Source organism: Amphiura filiformis, chromosome 3 (assembly GCF_039555335.1).
Source record: "Amphiura filiformis chromosome 3, Afil_fr2py, whole genome shotgun sequence".
Lineage (NCBI taxonomy): Eukaryota > Metazoa > Echinodermata > Ophiuroidea > Amphilepidida > Amphiuridae > Amphiura > Amphiura filiformis.
Window position 1 is genome coordinate 3,401,235 of NC_092630.1, and position 20,974 is coordinate 3,422,208.

At 37.5% G+C, this 20,974-nt stretch overlaps 2 protein-coding genes across 2 annotated transcripts; one reads left to right on the plus strand and one right to left on the minus strand.

Moving 5' to 3' along the window:
• Window positions 1-6,546: 6,546 nt before the first annotated feature.
• On the plus strand, window positions 6,547-7,326 carry LOC140147018 (uncharacterized protein F54H12.2-like). Its single transcript, XM_072168790.1, has one exon. The coding sequence runs from the start codon at window positions 6,547-6,549 to the stop codon at window positions 7,324-7,326; it is 780 nt and encodes a 259-aa protein (XP_072024891.1).
• An 8,118-nt stretch (window positions 7,327-15,444) lies between these two features.
• On the minus strand, window positions 15,445-17,528 carry LOC140147604 (uncharacterized). The gene is made up of 3 exons (XM_072169379.1): window positions 17,417-17,528; window positions 16,398-16,633; window positions 15,445-16,255 (listed from the first exon to the last, which is right to left on the minus strand). The coding sequence occupies exons 1-3, from the start codon at window positions 17,476-17,478 to the stop codon at window positions 15,453-15,455; spliced, it is 1,101 nt and encodes a 366-aa protein (XP_072025480.1). The 5' UTR covers window positions 17,479-17,528; the 3' UTR covers window positions 15,445-15,452.
• Between the last annotated feature and the right edge of the window lie 3,446 nt (window positions 17,529-20,974).

A 20,974-nucleotide genomic window follows, 5' to 3' on the forward strand; every position in this document is an offset into this window, starting at 1 on the left:
ACTTTCGAAAGAGGAGCCGAGGGACTCAGGCTTCGTGGCAAAAATGCGATAGATCGGTAACGTTTCTTTCCCACTACGCATGTGCCACACACATATACATACATGTACATACAACAAAAACAAACAAACAAAAAACTCATCAGCTTACGCATCTTTCACGTTAACAGATAAGTCGAGGTGTAGGGCTTAACAAATTAATATCAATAGTATGACACCACCATATGCCATGTATAACTCATGTATAAGTACGTAAATCTGTGAACTCGTATTCGTGTTGTGACAACGTTATTCCCGAACGTTAATGTAACGTCATTATGGCGTTGTTTCAACGTCAAGTTGTGAACGTCGAAACAACGTCTCTATGACGTTATATCAACGTCCGAAAATCCCAACACGAATACGAGTTCACAAATTAACGGAATTACGACGTCCGTAGATTATATTGTATCGGGGTCAGACCATGACATTTATACGGCGTTGTAATAACGTGCTTTATACGTCGAAACAACGTCATAAATTTGCGTACTAACGACGTCCGTAGATGACGTTGTATCTGGGTCAGTTCATGACTTTTAAACCACGTGCTTTATACGTCGGGACAACGTGATTATGACATATTAACATCCGGCAACAATGATGCTCAATCCCAAAAAGGGAGAGCGTATAAAAATTCAAAGTTTAGAACTTCAGGAATAGAAGTCGTTACTTTGAGTTTCAACGCCTAAAGGCGATCGTCAGACGACACGATGGAAAAATTTTGGCTGGACAACAATCTCCTTGGAATGGAAGAATTTACATTCCATGGTGTCTACATCTAAACTATTTTTCAGATACGTATTTGTGTAACGTTTTCTGAACGTATTATTCAAACATTGTCACCAGGTCTGGTCAAACATTGCATCAACGTCGAAATAACTTCATTAAAACGTCATAATGATGTTATATTAACGTCCAAAAATCAACGTCGAAAATAACGTTGTCACTACACGAATACGAGTTCACAGATCTACGTGTTTACAACGTAAATGACAACCTAAGTCCAACGTCAGCGAACGTCGTGAAAACGTAGTGTGTTAGCTGGGATAGTGATCAAATGGAAAGTACCAAAAATGTCAAGAAGAAGGAGAAAGGCTGAAGCCCTGTTTCAATGCTAATATACAGGGGTGTAGCCGGGGAAAACCGCCCCCCCCGCCCGAAAATTTTCAGGAACATTAAAAATGGGGACGGCAAAGAGTACAGTGTCCTTAAAATGACTAATGACAAATTGGTGAAAATCCTGGCTACGCCACTGCTAATATCTTATTATTCTTATATAATTATTATAATGATGTCTGGTTTTAATCTCAGTTGCTAACCATGCATATAAGTAACAAATAAATCTTTGTATGCATGGTCAGCCATCAATGAAGTCCATTTTAAGTACAAATCTATTGTGTATTTTGTGCTTTAAGGGGGAATAACACCCCGATTTTCATCAGTACCCCTCTTCTTTTTTTTCTTGCAAATTTATGACGTACATAAATATGTTCATCACCTCATGTCCTGAACTTATAAAATATATCTACATACAAAGTGCATTTGAATCATTTTAGTAAGTCATTTTAGCCCTATATATTTTTTGTTTACTGTAACCTAGTAACTCAGATCTGTGTTTCATAACAAACCATAATTTATTCTATTGAACATGTTCAAGTAGAGTACATGAATAGAATACATTAAATCCTTTGTTATACTCTCTATAGAAAATCTAGTGGTGCATGCAAAATATAACCATGATATAACACTGAATAAATTAAATAAACACTTATACAATGGATGCATAGTCATTAGTCAATTTAATAATATAATGTGTTGTTAGGAGAAGAAAAGGCTATTAGGTCACCGTATGTCAGGTTATAGGTCAATTGGTTCAGGTCAAATTTAAGCATCAATTTTGAATACACATGTGAGAGTCTGTGCTATCATAATGAGGGATAATTTTGATATTCTGTCTTTAACTGGATATATATCGAGAAGTGCAAGGTGGATATACTAATATACCTTGGGATGTAAATGGTGAGTACAATTTAGAATGCCTAGTTGAGACGGATTTCACAAATAAATATGAAAATAGTTACCAAAATCACAAAAGTTAAGCTTACGGAAAACTACCCAATATGGTGGTATAGGTGACAAGAAATACAATTTTTTTCAACATTGCTGTAGTATGGTTGTGGTAACCTGTTACCTATGGCTTAATTAGGTTTTAGTGAAATAATGTCGCAAGTTAAAAATACAAAATATAGCTCAACATTGAAAATAGAAGCATTTTAACCAGTTCCTTTTTGATAGTTGTGGAGCACCAAGTTCATGAAGTCATAAAAGAAATCAGGAACCACTTATTCCCATTTTACATATCAACTTTATTTCCCTAATGTGTTAGCAACACATATCCAAAATTTTAACGAAATCCGTTGATAGTAAGCTTTCCAAAATGAAGTGAATTTAAATCATCAGTGATGTACCTCCTTTTGGCTTCTATCTTCAAAAGCATGTAAGCTACATTGATACCGATGCCACCAATAAAACGAGAAGATTTGCCCTTCATTTTGCATACCACTTTGTCCAATTTTTTTGTAATTTCTTCACAAAATGCAAAAAATGCAAAAAAAAATCAATGGGTGTAAGTAGGTGGGGCGTCTATGGGCCATAATCCACCATAATCCATCGATTAATCGATTAATTGATTAATTAACCTTTGACCTCTAATTAGCATAATTGCATAATTAACCTTTGACCTCTGATTAGCATAATTAGCTGCCGATTATGTGACGTAAGCAAAAGTACTTAAGGTCTAACATGTTTCAACACGCAGTCTAAAAATATCCTTTCTGTCATGTCGACGTCATATAAATCTAAGTTTTGATTGGTGAATGTTGTCTTAAGACATATATAAATAGGTTACAAGCCATTTTATTCTTCACAGTTGAATATCCGCAGTCATCTAAGAAAGTATACCTAGTATGGATAGTGCCGATAGCAAAACTGCGTTTTCCGAGTGGCAAGACAAGCAGTCGAAAGACGAAAAAGAAAGAAAAATTGCGGAGTGGAGACGGATACTACAACACGTGCTTAGCTATATAGTCTGCGACGTAACAGAACGGAAGTCAGGAGATTTGATGAAAAAATACTGTGTAGGGTGTCAAATAGATCATCCTAGTCAATTGCAGCATATCTGTATAGATCCAGATAGTGAGGAACCGTTGCGGGACTTGGCCTACGAGGAAGCCCTAGCTGAACTTGATCTGTGTTACGTGAAAGCTATATTTTTGGAGTCATCAACCATCTTGAAGATAGATCCTAGAATAATTGATTTCGACGAGTCCGTGGCAGAAGTTCGTGCAAAATGGGGAAACAAGGAGTATCGAGATGGCGAGGGTCCTTTGGATGGGCCTGCACAAATGCGGTTTATACTTATTGGAAGTCACTTAAGACCATACTTCTCAGAAGCGGAGGCAGTGAATGTAGCTCGAGTGAGAGTGGACCGTCTGACAGAACGTTTCAGTCGGCTCTCTTTGAAAGACTAACAGAGCGAGAGACAATCTACGATGCTGAAACTGAAGAGACACTTTCAGTTGTGCTGGAATTTGCGGATGAAATCAGGAACTCTAACGACTATAGCGGTTCAGTGAAGGATAATATAAGATATATTTTAAAGGATACGTCTAATTTCGCATCAAAATTTGGAACTCTGGTAACGGTTACAAATGGTAGCTTACCCCCCAACGACAAAAAACGGAAGTGTTTCCGTACTTTGACTTTACTGATATTTGCAGCGGACATTTATCTAGCTTTGAAAGATGATGAACTCAAGAGAGTTGTTGAAACTATTTTAAACAGCACCGTGGAAGATATGCATATAGACTGGACAGTTTTAAGTCGTGTGAAACCCGTTCAGGACAATTACATCTTCAAGTACGGGCTATGGATAGGAACGTTTGCTCTAATGTGTTTATTGAAAATGCAAATATGAATAAAATAAAATGTACATGAAAAATTGAAACATAAAATAAGTGTGTATAGATTGTCATTTGTCGTGTTTATTAAAGAGTGTAACCATCGGTTAAGGTTCAGTAAGGCACAAGTATGTCAAGGAAGAATGTAGATAAAGTTCTCCGGCAGATTTTTTATGATCCAGCACATCCAGCGGCTTACAGTAACGTCAATGTACTTTTTAAAGCTAGCAAAGAGCAAGGTATTTCTAGAAAACAGATTGAAAGATGGTTAAAGAAACAAGATGTCTACACTTTACATAAGCCCGCTAGAAGAAAATTTAAAAGAAATAAAGTCATGGTGTTTGGGTTAAACAGTCAATGGCAGGCGGATCTTGTTGATTTATCCTCCCTTCAAAAATGGAACAAAATTTCAAGTACTTGCTGACATGCATCGACGTTCTTAGTAGATTCGCCTATGTCGTGCCGATCAAAACAAAATCTGGGGACGCTTTAATCGCAGCTTTCAAGAAGATTACGAGTGGGGGTCAAAACCAATCGCTTTGCAAACGGACAAAGGAACGGAATTCACCAATCGTCCGTTCCAAAATGGCTGAAATCTCAAGATATACATTATTTCACCTCAAATAACGAAACAAAATGTAGCCTCGTAGAAAGATTCAACAGAACTCTCAAAACTAAAATGTGGAAATATTTCACGGCCAAAAATACTTCCAAATATATCGATGTGTTGCCTTCCATGGTCAAGGCCTATAACAATGCTCATCACAGTAGTATAGGAATGCCACCTTCTGACGTTAACATACACAATCAAATGGCTGTGAAAAGCCAACTCTATGGAGACCCCCGTGTTCCTAAAAAGGTCACCTTTAAATATCGAGTTGGTACCAAAGTAAGGATAAGTAAAAACAAGATGACGTTCGAAAAAGGTTACCGTCCCAATTGGACAGAAGAGATTTTCACGATAGCCGAAAGAATAAACAGAACACCTTCTGTATATAGGATAAGGGATTTAGCTGGGGAGTTACTGGAAGGTACCTTTTACGAGGCGGAGTTGCAAGAAGTTGATAAATCGGATTCCGACCTATATCAGGTTGATAAGATTTTAAAGAGAAGAAAAGGAACGGCAAAACAGAATATTTCGTGTCCTGGAAGAATTATCCCAGTAAATTTAACAGCTGGGTTTCGGATATTCAAGTCGGACCTATATAAAACTCTTTCGATCCTTTTCGCGTAACATTTGTGAATAGATACAGCTACCGTGTGGGACGTTCAGTATGGCTACCTCGCAATTCTACGTTACTTTACCCAGTACTAGTTCTTCTCATTATTTCCCCGATAATAAACTCTCTTCTTATACCACGCGACTACATACCCCGTTGAGATTGAAAGGAGATTGGGAAGTAGCTCTGGTGGAAATTAATTATCCGAGAACCTGGTATAATGTGGCTGGAGATACGTGCAAAGTTAATTTTAAAAGTAGACACGATCAAGAGATGGAATCTACCATGTTATCACCTGGTTATTATGAATCTCCGGAAGAAATTCTGCACGAACTGAGACGGGTACTCCCTGAATACGTAAAGAAAGATCTCCAAATGTACATAAAATCTCAATCTAGAAAATTTGTCATGAATTGTTCTAATGGTACGGGACTCCTCTTTAACGAGACGCTGTCACGCATGTTAGGGTTTGAAGAAAACGTGTTCATTCAAAAAGATACGTACGGCACATTTCCAGTGGATATTCACAGAGGATTTTACACCTTTTACGTCTACAGTGATATTGTATCCTCCCAATATGTAGGCGACACATTAGCCCCACTGTTAAGAACTGTCGAAGTGGATCATACGAGTATAGGAGGTATGGTGTGCAGAAATTATAGCAGTCCTCACTACGTTCCGGTCAAGTTAAGTGACATCGAGACCATAAGAGTAGATTTAAGGCTCGACTCTGGAGCATTTTTGCCATTTGAGTCTGGGCAAGTCATAAGTAAGGTTCATTTTAGACTGAAGCGTTCTCCATATCTGATTTGAAAAAAAAAAAAAAATCGTTGACGATGTATAGGCCTACTAGAATTTACAATACTCCTTACCACGCCCCTCATATTTACGAGAGATATTACGTGAATCAAGTGGGTTCTGGAATACCCGTGTATAGGGGTTCAACGGCTCTTCAGAGAGGCTATGGGTTAGGAGGATTACTGGGTGGTCTTTTTTCGCTCCGCCATGCCCCTTTTGAAAAAGGGGGCTGCCGTCGTGGGCAAACAAGCATTACAAACGGGTATCGATATCGCCCAAGACGTGATGAGCGGTCAAAACGTCAAGACCGCTGCAAAAAGAAGATTGAAAACGGCAGGGCGGAACATGGGGACCAAAGTTTTAAACAAAATTCAAAAGGGTAAAGGATCAACCAGAAAACGCACACCAGCTTCTGGAAAGAAAAAAGGTAAAAAGAGGAGTTGTGCCACTCGGACGGTCATTTCAGGGCTAGCAAGCGGAGGAGACAGACGCACAGCGATATCTTCGGAGGATTTTCATAAACTTAACTCAAGATGGCCTTAATGCATGAGAAATCTTGTCACTGTACATCTTCTCAACTGGATTTATTTACCGTCCCACCCTCGGATGTCTCTATAGTGTCAGGGTCCTGGGATGCCTATCACCCCATATCAAACCTTTTGGACGGGTCACCTATAGAATTTCACGTGGCAGGCACGCCTGAGGAATATGTTGACCTAGCTCAAACCAAACTGCACATTAAAGCAAAAATTACAAATGCCGATGGTTCTAACCTAAATGCCGGAGCCAATGTAGGGCCTACCAACTTGTTTCTCCAAACCATGTTCAATCAATGTGAAGTGTCGTTGAATGAAAGACTCGTATCACCCTCGAGTACAAATTACCCTTACAGGGCCTACTTGGAGACTGTACTCAACTATTCTCGAGAAGCTAAAGAGAGTCAACTGACAGCCTCTATGTTTTACAAGGATACAGCTGGTCATCACGACACTGTAGATGTCACCGCAGATCCTGGAAATGAAGGCTTGAAAAAGAGGCACACGTTTTCATCGCGCAGCAAGATTCTTGACATGACGGGACCTATACACGCTGACATATTCATGCAAGATCGGATGCTTCTTAGTGGGATCGATATCAAGGTTAAACTCACGCCTAGCAAACCAGAGTTTTGTCTCGTGTCTCCGGAACAGGATGCTGCTTATAAGGTGGTCATAACTCACGCCGCACTTTTGGTGCGCCGAGTTCACGTTAACCCTAGTATAGCCCTGGGACATGCAAGGGCATTGAGCACGGTCCTGCCATATACCCATTAACGAGGTCAGAAATTAAAGCATTCTCGGTTCCCGCAGGGTCTATGGCTATATCTAAGGATTCCTTATTTCTAGGACAATTGCCTCATCGTCTAGTTGTAACGTGCGTTGACGCCGACAGCTTCAATGGAGTGTACGGAAATCCCCTTCAACTTCAAACATAGAAACCTGAACATGTTAAGCCTCACCTTGGACGGTGTACAGATTCCAAGCACGCAACCGCTCGTTCCTAAATACACCCAGCAAAATGGCCAATCGTACACCTTGGCTTATCAATCTCTTTTTCAGGGGTTGAATAAAATGTACAAGGATACGGGTAACTTTATCAGTCTGGAGGAATTCGCCCAAGGATACAGTGTTTACTGTTTCGATCTGAGTCCTGATTTGAATACGGGAGACCATCTAAATCTAGTCAAGAAAGGCAACCTTCGCATGGAGCTAAGATGGCAAAATGCACTTACTGAAACTGTAATGATTCTCGTGTATGCAGAATATCAAAATATCTTGGAGGTGGACAAAAGCAGAAACATCATATTTGATTATTCCATCTAAGTACAATGGATTCTCAACAACTAAGGGATGTTATGCAAAGCGACAGATTGGGTGACTTATATTTTAGAGGCGTATATGCCGCTGATCAGATACTAGAACAAAGAGTGACAAAATATCCTAGTGGATATATCATTAACACGGATCCTATCTCCAAAGAGGGGCAACATTGGGTGGCGGTATTTATAGACACTAGAGGTAGAGGAGATTTCTTTTGTTCCTACGGAAAACCTCCCGAAACGTACAAGTTTGACAAATGGCTCGCATCAAATACATCTTCTTGGACTTTTAACAAAAAGCGCCTGCAAGGCGGGACTTCTAGCGTGTGTGGACATTATTGTTTGTTTTATCTTCTTCACCGTTTTCGTCACATTTCTCTTTCATCTGTGCAAGATATGTTTACGAACGACCATACTTTGAACGATGTTTTCGTCAATAACTACATCAGCAAAAGATTTAACCTCGACACCACCATCGCTGATAAGGATTTTATCCAAAGTCAGATTGCTCGTGCTCTTCAAACATTGTTACGTTAGTCGTAATATTTTGCATCAAGATGAAAGCGAAAGTTTTATTATTATTATTATTATTATTATTATTATTTAATAAATTCCTAGAATAACCCTGGTAACTCTATGTATGTTAATATAGCTAAAATAAAATGAAAAGTAGACAAGTATAGACAAGTACAAAAATATAATAGTTTTTCTTTCTTTTTTTCATCATAATTATAAAAACTTATTTTTTTATTTAATTCCAAGCAGTGTCTTTCTGCTTTACTGTACATGTATATTTAAAGGTGTTACATAAATAAAAATTATATAAAAGTTTAATACAATATTGTGTGCATTGTGTATTTATTACATATAGACTTCTGTCTTTTTTCTTTTACATTATATTATATTAAAAATGATACAAAAACATATTTACATAGAATTCTGTCTTTTTTCTTTTACATTATACATTAAGAAAAAAAAAAAAAAAAAAAAAAAATTACATCTATATCTTATATGATCACCCTTTGACACATTGACACTTTAACAATCAATTCGATAAATAGTTATAATAATCACGCGTTATATTATTGTCAACGTTTCACTTCAGTCAATTTAAGTTGAACTTTTGACATCCTTAAAAAATCCTAGTAAACATAAATAAAACATGATTTATTCATAAGGTTCCCAGTTTAGATAACCGATTCTCTTAGATCTGACTGTTTTCGTTTTAGGTGAACCGTTCTTTTTTCGTTTGGAAATGTGTTTTATACTTTTCCGTACTTTGTTTCATTCGACGCATAGATAAACGTCTGGTTTTATTTCGGATTAATCTTTCCGGTACATTCAAACGTACCAACCCCTTCAAAAATTGCTCCGAACCTTTCGGTTCAAACCCCGATTTTCCCAATAACACGTCGTAAATCAAATCGGAAACATGACTACCTGAAATGACGTGTCCGTCTACTAATAACTCACCCCCTTCATTATAGTCTAGTACACCCTGACTATTTTTAATCATATCTAAAAGAGTATCGGCTTTTTTCTTAAATGTAACTGGAAAGTTGGCCATAAGTTTGGAAGCTTTATTGAGAGGTGCAGCAGCAGCTCCTTGAGGCTGGTCATTTTGAGCATCGTCGTCATGGTCTGGAAGAGGGATGTCAACGGGAGGTGTGTCTTGCAGCAATTTCACGGTCATAGGTCGTTTAGTAGAAGTCCTATTATAAAAAGTCAAGTATCGCTGCAAAACTTGGTTATAAAGTTGCAGTTTGTCGTAAGCATCCAAGTCTGTCCTGTCTAAAATGTCTTTAAGTTCTTGGTCCAGTCGGGACCTCGTCAAACTTTCTGAAGATGTAGGTCTATCTTTCACTGTGGATGAGAGTGTCTCGGGGTTGACTAAGATCATCTTTTGAGCGTGCTGCATGATGCTATTTTAAAAATAGACCAGCCAAAGTCGACAGTATAGGTGTTAGTAGAGCTGGTAAAAAACCTCCTTTCTGAACGAGTAGCTGTTTTTTACGTTTGACTGGAGTTTTACGGTCAGCTAAGGTTCTTAAGATCCTTTTGTGACGATGCAAATGTCTCTTCTGACTAGCAGAGAGCTTGACATTCCCTTTTAACACATTAAGACAACACTCGCACAAACATTTTAAAAGAGTTGGGCTGGCATTTTGCAAAAGAATTTTACGTTGTTTAGGTTTGCACCGTGCCAAGACTTTAAGCAAGTCGGCGTGGTTCCTCACGTTGTGAGACATGGTTACAGAATGAAGATGCTACAAAGTTTTCATCGCTTTTATCTACGTTTTGATACTGTTTTAGGAATGTAAACTACGGTTGGTTGTTCATCAGGAAATATACGTGTTCTTAACCGTAATTGTTCCTCCGTTCCTGGTTTTAAGTCTATGAAAATATAACCAAATGGTTCTTTTGTTGCATCTTCGTAAGCTTCTCTCATAAATCTAACATTTCCTGGATACATTTGTTTTGCCAAAGAAATAACTACTGTTTTATCCCTTGGATTTTTAAAAAATACGATATAATGTGCATTAAGACTTATGGTTCGGCTCTCTTTTCCTTGAAAAAACAAATTTTGTGTGATGAAAATGACGCTCAAATTTCTATGATGGGACGTTTTGGTAAATAAATTACAAACGTTTTTATCCCCCGAACATTCTTGCATTAAATCATCGATGATGCATAAATTTCTTGTACGTGCATCAAACATGTTACAAACATCTTCGGGGACGCCTTGAATAAATTCAATTTGAGGGAATATAGCTAAGATTTCCGTATAGGTCGTTTGAAATTCTCCGTATAGCCAAATAATTCTTTCGGGAGGACCTTCGTTTACAAGTTGGGACCAATTTTTTAAAAGTTTTAGGGTAAATTGGGTTTTTCCACAACCGCTACTACCGCTGATAATATAACTACTAGGATGAGAGAGCCGAGCGTCCATGTCGTTTGAGAGACCTTCGTCAAATGTACCTTAATTGAGATAAACAAGGATATTTAAAAAATGTAAAATGAATATGAAAACATAAAAAAAAAGTTATAACAAAAGCATAATTAAACATGTAGACCCTGTTGATTAGGATTAAGACAGATCGTGAATGTAACGATTGATAATGCTGATATACTGCGTTAATACATCCCACTGGTCTATATTAAGACCGATCCCTACGATGGTAGGAGTGATTCCAATTTTGGAATTTCCGTGAATTTACGTATATCTATGATTATTTTTCCTTGTAATTACAGACACTTATAAATATTCCTTCGCTCAGTTGTATAACATGATCTGCCAAGCATGCTGTAGGTGTGACAGAATCGAACCCCCATTTGATGGACTGGGCTGTTTTAACTAATGACACATTTTTTTTGTCTCTTGTGTAGCATTTAATGGTGAATCGAACATTTCTTTCATAAAGTTAAAATTGCTGTCTAAAGATGAGGTGGCTTTGTCAAGCACCGCCAAAGGAATCCCTAGGTAGACCCCCGTTAAGATGAACACAACCAGCACGCATGTTATGAACGGCTTGTTTTGTTTTAAATTTTGTAGAGTTAATGGCAGACTACAACGCTGTTCTCTCTCCATGATTATGAAGATGTACCCCTTCGAGTATCAAAGCTGAAATGACAAGTTGCAACTATATCGCCAACAATTTATGAAGAAGTTCGCAATTATAATAATAATAACAATGAAAACAAACCTGACGATTTGGCGAATCAAATGCATTAAAGGTCTAAAACAACAAGGATAGGCCTAAACTTGGTAACAGTATAATGAGGGGTAGGGGGTAAATATAAATTATTTACGATACCCATAAGGGAGTGTTTCATAACCGTTAGGTTCACGTACACGTTTCGTATATACAACTCTATAATCTTTATGCGTATCTTTGTTGACGATCTCTTTGTTTTTGACATCCCTGGTTATTTTGCCTGGAAGAGGCACTGTTACCTTTTCCAAAGTAGAATTCGGTTTTAACATTTCATCTAATGTGTCAAAATTGACTATCTGGACAGCATCGTGATTCAGTGTAATCCCGCGCACCTTAACTGTGGTTTTTCCAGTATCATATTTCATGGCATAGTTTTCGGCCCCCACTTAAGAACGTTTGAATATATTTTCCATCTTTAGGTTCTATTTCACTGGTGAGTTCCCCCAAATAATTTCCTAAGGGGGGTAAGTACTCCCCCTTCCTATGTACAAACACTACGCTGTCTGTGTCAAAGTATAAAGTGTTTGTACCCAACTTTTCTAAAACAGAATAAAGTTTAAGTCTTGCCCATGCTGTAGTGAATGCTGCAATTACTACATTAGTATTTATGGCAGATTCGGCAAACTCGTCTTTGAGGGTATAGTGAGCCTCGCATAGATGTTCAGTGTGGAAAATTAAGTCATTGACTTCGAATTTGCTACTGCCTAGAAGTTCCAAAATTCTAGCTGGAGAGTTTGTATATTCAGTTTTTGGCATGTTTTCGGCCTGACCAAATTTGCCCCAAAGTGTGTTTAAGCATAACTTTGAGACAGTCCTAAGCCCTGGATTAGGTTTAATTTTATCTTTATCTAAGGTTATTCCTCATGTTGCTCGTACTCCTTGAGATAGTTTTCTTTCTCCTCCTCTGTTTTAACGTCATCTGGCCACCCAGAACTTTCTTGTTTTACTTTTAGGAAAGTATCAATGTAATCCGCAAAAAGTCCACCCTCTTTTGTTTCTGTATCATATTGAGTAGATTCTTGAAAATGCCAAACCTCGTGGATTTTAATTATAGTATACCCCATCTGAACTGCCTTCTTCAATTCCTCACTGACCCATACCCCCCTAAAGAACCTAGATTTGTCTCCATGTTTGCAGGGAGTTTGCTGCTCCGTTTCGGCGCAAGTTCTGCATAGGGCAAACGTCAACTTCCCGCTAGGAGGTTTGCAAGGTAAAACTGGTATGTATAAATCTGTAGGAGGATCTACATCACACTGAATCAAACCAAAATAGTTGTCAATGGATTCGTCAAAATTGTCGTGAATTATTGTAGGTACCCCGTAGGATACCTAGCGTATTTGTTTATATCAGGATATAATGAGCAAAAATCATAATAAAAGATCTGTTCTCCTCTTTAACATCATGGTATAATTTCAGAGCATTACGCCTCCCCCCGTGGAGAGCCTGTCTTGGATCGAGTGGAGGCGCTGTGCTGGCTTCGGCAACTATTTCCCGTGCGTCGGACTTTTTATCCCGTAACTCCTTATCAAATTCACATTCCCATTTTTCAATCACTGTAATTCCAGGAATTGATTTTAATTCGTTCATTTTTCTCAAAGTACTTTGGTACAAAGAGGACATGCTTTTCTGAGTAATATTATTTTTACTCTGGGCCCCCATACACTTGCAACCATGGAACGCGCACCCCTGATATTCGAAGATTGTTTTTGTTGATTCGCACCACCCATCTACATAGTGTCCTCCTATTTTTAATTCCCCACCATTACACGCATGTTGTATGTGACACCCCCTCTTGACGCTCTCATAATGTAACCACAGTAGCGCTTTCTTTGAATACCTCTTCTTGGGTTGAAACCCTTGTGGAGGAAGCAAAGCTATTGTGTCTCTTTTTAAATATATGGACCTATATACCAGATTACATGCTGAGGCTAAAGTTACACTGTGTTTGAAGGGGTCTATACCCTTATAGTTCTCCATACTTGTAAGACTCATGAACAGTTCACGAAATTTAATGCATGCTTGCTGTAAGATTTCAACGTCTAACCTACAGTACTCAAATAATTCCTTATCAAAATCAAACACGTGGCCCTGTTTTACTTGTTCAGCGTGCCATTTTAGAAAGTCTTCACGAGCTTTAGGCATCATTCGATCGACGCCGTAATATGAAGGGTCGGGCATAGGCCCTACATACCCTGTGTTTTGGGGTTTGTTGAAATAATGTGGAAATGTCCCCTTAGGAGCGGGAAGTTCAAAGGCTGAAGTCAATTTTGATAATGACATAGGGAGGAAGTTGAGTGAATCAATAAATCTGATACAGTTACCATTTTTGGTCATGTACAAAAGTTTTCCACCTTTCCTAATGATAGTATCGGGTCTGCAGCCATTTTTGATCATATAATTCAGAACAAAGTACAGATCGTAACTTTGCGAATTGTGAGCAATTACCGTTCTGCGGAAATTTGGAGTGCTTGTTACTTGTCCACGTTTGTTTAGTTTGTACTGATCAGACTGTGGTGCAAAGAGCCACTGACACAAAAGCTTTGCTGCATCGGGGCCTTTGAAAGACATTTCCCGATCTTTTCGGGAACACCACAAAGTTTACACTGGTCAATTCTTCCTGTCTATTTTCTGCATTTTCTGGTATGTCTAAACAATCAGTGCATATCCATCGAACAACGACCAAATTTGGTCTATGCACCGCAGTAATTTGTTCACATTCAAAATCATAAAAATAATATATCTCGGGAATATTCTGTTCGGGCTCATTATCATCATCATCGGGTAGAGATACGGGTAACATAAAACATTGATGGGACCCTTCTACCCAAGATCTACAAGTGACGCAATAAAAATCGGTACAGGCATGCTCTTTTTGACCGCTTGGCAAACGTTTTTTGTCAACAAAACTCTCACAAGAAGTACAAAAGAAAATACTTTTACACGTCTCTTTTAAGTGCGCCTGAAAACATATGTCGGTTTTAAACGACCTACGACACTCTGTACATCTTTTCCATAAAGACTTGTCTTCATTTATATCAGTTGTTTTGGCATCACACGTGAACGTCCTACACTGAGTACAAAATCCCTCACACTTGTGCTTATGTTTATGGTCGTACCCCTTCAAACACTTGTAACAAAAGTATGACCGGTTAACAAACGCTTTCATGCTTGTAATAACATTAAAATGGTCATCGTAGTGGTACAAACATATTGGTTTCCATGAGTCAGCATGCTCGTCCTCTACGAAATTGAGACCATCAAAAATCACAGAATTCTCATATCGCATGCTATATATTATTAACCGTACTTGAATTGTTGATAAAACGTTCTGGAATTTGGAAAATTCTTCCGAACTTACCCTACCTGGACGAACTCCAGCCTTGTCGTGCAACTCGTGAGCTAGTTCGTCTAAAATTTTGCATTCATTTAAGATAGAGGTCCGATTTGGATGATCCAAAGGACCACTCTTACAATACACGGCCTTGATGATTGCCTTGGAAAAACACATCTCGTCATTCTTGTTCAAAACCCTGATAATACAGCCCTTCTTCTTACAATACAGATCACTATCTACGATTACATTAGCATCTCCCCTTCCCTCCCTGTGGGTTACGCACATAATTGACCACAAAAGTAACACCGGGATGTAAATAAAAGTTTTGGTTGCTTTGTAACACCCTCTCAATCATTTCTAATATTGCCTCCACGGACCAATCCTGTACCAATACGTACGGAATGGCGATGGGGGCTCTTAATTCTGGAGACAGAATTACAAGTCTAATATAATCACGGGGGACATTTTTCTACAGTTTTAGTTTGTCTAAAAATTTCCCCAAAATGTCCCCTATCGACTCAAGCATAGTCGCTACCCTCCCCTAACTGAATGTCCACGATTTAGAGTGAGATGATACGATCTCTCGGCAGAATCAAAGCGCTTATATCGTTTCTCGTTAACCAAGGCCCACCCAAAACGCTCATCCGTATCCTCATCACCATCATCGCTCGTGTTATCTTGGTCCTCCGGAGGATCCTCCGGTGACTTACGTTTCGCAGGAGGCTCCTCAGCTGGAGGTATGCTACGTTTTTTAGAATTATGACTTAACCTCTCAGCCCGTTTAAGCTTTTCCGCCTCAGAGTCAGCGGATCTACCAGGGATGTCACATGGCTTCGTGCCAGAGATATTATTTGAGTTCGTACCAGGGTTGTTATTTGGATTCGAGCGAGGAGTATTATTTGGATTCATCCTATATCGTGTTACGAAAGGTCTACCTCCGTGTTGGGTTCTGAAAAACTCGGTTAATTTTGTTTGTTCTTTGACACGCTCGTTGTGTTTATCTTCCTGAGGTGGTTTAAAATAATCGGTAATTTTGGTTTGATCTTTAGAAGGTGTGTGTCCACCGTTATCATTTGGTGAATCCCAATTAGGCCATGAAATGTCCCCTACATCATCAGCATTATCAACATTACTATCAACACAATCTGTCTTACCCCCTTCATATTGGTCTTCTTCATTTTCCCGCTGATCCTCCATACACTCTTCATCCTCTCCAGATAGGTCTACCACGCTATTTTCATCCTCTTCCGACCCTTCACTCATAGCCTCTTCCCCTTGTACCTCCAGCTGCTGTTGGATTTTCAGTTTGGTAAGTTTCTTCGGCGTACCCATCACTATAAGTATAAAATAAATGCAAATGAATACATGAGATATTGAATATTTCATATCGTAATAAATAGTATATAGTTCGGGTGAAAGAAGTAGATCTGCATGAAAAAAAAAAAAAAGTTGAAACATAGATATTTATATTCCTACCTAGATCACTCGAGGGTCCCGGTTCAACATAGTCCATACTGCCCAAATAGTTCTCAGGTCTCCGAGGTGGTGTGCTGTTCATGTAAGGTACTTTGCGTATTCTGCCGAAGACACGTTGAAGTCTTTCTGCCATAGGTCTAACCAGGTCTTCCACAATTCGAGAATCTAACTGCGGGAAGATGGCGGACAATTTCTTCGACAGTTCCCAAAACCAATATTTCGTGTTGAACCAGAAACTGTAAGCATACACAAAAACGTACACAACGAACAAACAAAACGGGGACATTAATCATTAAATTGTTTTTTCTATTCGTATTTCTTTTATTCGAATTTGACTATTCAACTGAATACGCCAAATTGAAACATTTTATTATAAAATGCGTCCAAAAGAAAAAGCGTGTTTAAAATATAGAGCAGCCCCAGGGTATACACGCACGCACGGTGGACATAATCACTTACAACTAAACGCATTCACATGACAAAATATACACTATAGTTGGAGTATTTCTTAGTCGAGTTTACGATATAAAACTCCTAGAACAATGTAAATTATTATGAACGAGAAATATTGCTAACATTCACTCTGAAGAAAAATAAAAAACTATGAATAAATTCAATATCGAAAGATCAAAAAAAAAAATAAATAAATAAACTGTATAACTATATATTACCCACCAATAACATGATCAAGCATTCAAAAAAAAAAAAAATTTAAATCGGACATAAAAAAAAAAAAGAAAAAGATAAATTTGACTATTCAATTGAAGAATACAGTAATATTCAAACATTCAAACCAACATTTTTTTTTTTATATTTTACATTTTCAATAATTCACGAACATGAAAATATTTCGGACATATAACTTATAGAAAACAACAACACTTAGTTTGGAAGGATTACAATATATTCAAATGTTCAAAAGAACAGTAAAACTTTCATATTTACATTTTCTATAAGTCATAAACGCGAAAACATTTCTTAAAACAAACAACAGAAAAAAAAAAAATCCAACAACTTACCTGCCGTCCATGATGGTCTTCTCTTGAACAATATTCCCATATTCCTTCTCCAATTCCTCCATTACATATAAAACAACTTCTAATGGACAAGAATGTGGGAGATAGTACTTCATCTTCCCTGGCGAAACACAATTTGATGTTCATCTTTGGGTTCCCCGTCAGGTTGACAAGTTCATCTTCTTTCCGATTCATGTTGAGATGTAACTTTACGTTGAAACTTAATTAGAAAGAAGTTGATGCGGCCTGCGTGAACGATGCAGAAGCAATGCAATAAATGAAGAAGGGTTTTCGATTGGCTTTATAGTGTCAAAGTCATTTTTGAAGTACTTTTTCTTTTGTACTATCTTTGATGCTCTACGTAACAATACCTGAAGTGCAGGAATACAATAGTTGTCGGACAGTGACGTCAAAGATGTTCAATGTCTCCACGTGATCATTTTTGAAAGAGGGTGATTGACATATCAGGTAGATGAGAGATAAACCAAAAAAAATATATATATACATATGTACAATTGAAATAAATAAATAAATAAATAAGTTTCTGAATGTTCTCTACTGTTCTTACTGTGTATCATTTCCACACAGGGCTTCGTTGACATTCGTGGCGAATATCTGAAGTTGTTTCCATTCATCTATGCTTAGAGCTACACCTCGCTTTGTAGGTCTCATAACTCCTGAGTTGTCTTGGTAGAAATCACGAATATGAATTCGATATGTTGATTTCCATTTTGAGACAGTCAGGTATCGGCCACTCTCCAAATTGAGAAGAAATTTTTTCTCCCAATTGGCTTCCTCGGATGTTGAAGCATCTGCAGGGCTGCCTTTCTTGGTGTCCTTCTGATACGGTTTGGTACGGTTGGTCTGGGTTTTATGCGCTTTATTTTCTGTAGGCGCTCCATTTTGTGATTTCTCTCTCATCATCGCTGTAAATGCATCTATCTGTTTTTGCCTCTCTTCTTCTGCTATAGCGCTAAAAGCTTGGTGTAGAGGATCATCAATAATTTGTAGTTCTAACGAATCTTGTAGATCTATGTCTGTACTAGGTAAAGCTTTGCTGTAGAAGTTCTCCATGATGAACGTGGTATAAATAACGAATAAGAAATGATACCATCTCAGATATTTTCCGACTTTATATAGCATTTTCGTATACTTTTCGAAACATGTTCTGACAAGAATATCGAAACACAAAGAAACCCTTAAATGGTACTTGAAAAAAGAACAATAGCGAAACAATAAACTTCTTAATGACGTCACTGAATCGGAGAAAATCTAAACGATTCGGACATGTTAAAACCTGTTAGTTGTGACGTAATTGTTAAATACATACAACATGTTGAAACAAGTAAAAGTAAAGAACAATAGCGAAACAATAAAACTACTTAATGACGTCACTGAATCGAAGAAAATCTAAACGATTCGGACATGTTAAAACATGTTAATTGTGACGTAATTCCTAAATATACGCAACATGTTAAAACAAGTAAAGTTAACGTATAAAGCATCTACAAATATTGTAATGTTCTATATTTGGGTTTGGTTTTTTTATTTTTTTTATTTTTATCAATTGTAGCCTATATGTTAGTGTAGGCCTAATGTATTATCGTTAATATTCTGAAAGTTTGTGTATGCTTTCTTAAATTTATTTCCTTTCTTTTTGTTTGTCTGTTTGTTTGGTTTTTTTTTCTTGTATTGGTTGTATCTCGATTTATTTATTTCAATTGAATTTTTACGACTGTCATTAGCTGTCATTGTCAGCATGATAGACAGTTCTCGGTACCGGTTATCAGATGATAGAGTCTTGAGAGACACCGCGGATAAAAAGTCTCAAGAGATGGAACGTACTTATGCGTACGATATTCTTCAAACAGTATCCGCCTTTGAATTCTGAACTAGCAATCTTGAAGTGCAGACGTATAGGTTATATGTAACAAAAAGAGAACACACTTATCAATGCTTAATATGCTTTCGAAGAAACGGATTACAAACATTATGTTCTTGCCACCGTCTGTGAATTTGACTACAGCACCCCACTTATTTTTGAAAATTAAAGCCCTAAATAGGTTTATGGAAGTGACAATACAGCTGACGACACAGTGGCCGTAGAGAGTGTCTAGAATATGGGTGGGTTGAAATGGAAGTGCTTAATATGCTCTCGAAGAAACGAATTACAGATATTATGTTCTTACAACTGTATGCGTGTTTGAATAGGGGCCTACCCCACCCATCTTGAAAAAATAATATTAAACCCTAAATTGGGGGGTGACAATACTTAATACTTCAACTGTCGACACATTGACTCTAGAGAGTGTCTGGAATATGTGAGGGGGTTGAAATAGAAGTGCCTAATACGCACTTGAAGAAACGAAATACAGTCAGATGCTCTTACCCACGTCTGTAAATTTGAAGACCCACTCATCTTGAAAAAGCCTAATTTAGGGTTTATAGACGGGAAAATACTTAATGATATCTGACATATGCAACGATCTTGTCTGTCATAACATGTAGGAAAAAAAAAATGAAACATGTTTGATATAAAGGGGTGAAATAAGTCAGAATAACTCAACATATAAGACAAGAAAGAAAGAAATAAAATAAAATGCAATTTGAATTTAAAAAAAAAAAAAAAAAATGGTAAAGAAAAAAGAATGAAACCTTTTTAAAAAAATAAAAAGATAAATAAAATGTTAGTTTTATGAAGAAAAATTATAGAAAACCCCAGGCAGGTTTGAGTGACAAGGAACACACCGCACGGTTTCTATTATTAACAAAGGACCCCCGCTTTTATAACTCATTTATACCGCCACAAGTTCTGACATGTTCGATCTATCATTATAATGACGTAGACCTTAAGTACTTTTTTTTTTTGCTTACGTCACATAATCGGCAGCTAATTATGCTAATCAGAGGTCAAAGGTTAATTATGCAATTATGCTAATTAGAGGTCAAAGGTTAATTAATCAATTAATCGATTAATCGATGGATTATGGTGGATTATGGCCCATAGACGCCCCACCTACTGGTGTAGTACCCCCTTAATGTCTATGGGCAGCCGAATCCGCCAAAAGGGTATTATATGCTGAAAAGGGTCTCAAACACCGAAAAAGGTCTCAAATGTTGAATGAAAAGGTTTCAAATCTTCATAAAGCTTTCAAATTCTCAAAAAGGTTTCATTTTCTCAAACAGGTTTCAAATGTTCATAAAGGTTTCAATTCCTCATTGTTTCAAAACTTAATAAAGGTTTCAAATTATAAAAAAAAGGTTTCAAATTTCCATAAAGGTTTCAAATCATCAACATGATTAAGAAGCTTTCAAATGTCCATTAAGGTTTCAAATATTCATTAAGGTTTCGAATCCTCATAAGGGTTTTAAATTTTGATAAAGGTTTGAAATCTTCACAAAGGTTTCATGCCATATTCTATGACAAGAAACCAGGTTATTTAATCAACAAACCTGGTTTTTTTTCGTGTTATTAGGCAGTTAATTTGGTATATCGGCCAGGTTTTTCAATCGAAAAACTTGATTTATCGATTGAAAAACTTTTTGACCGATATACCTAGT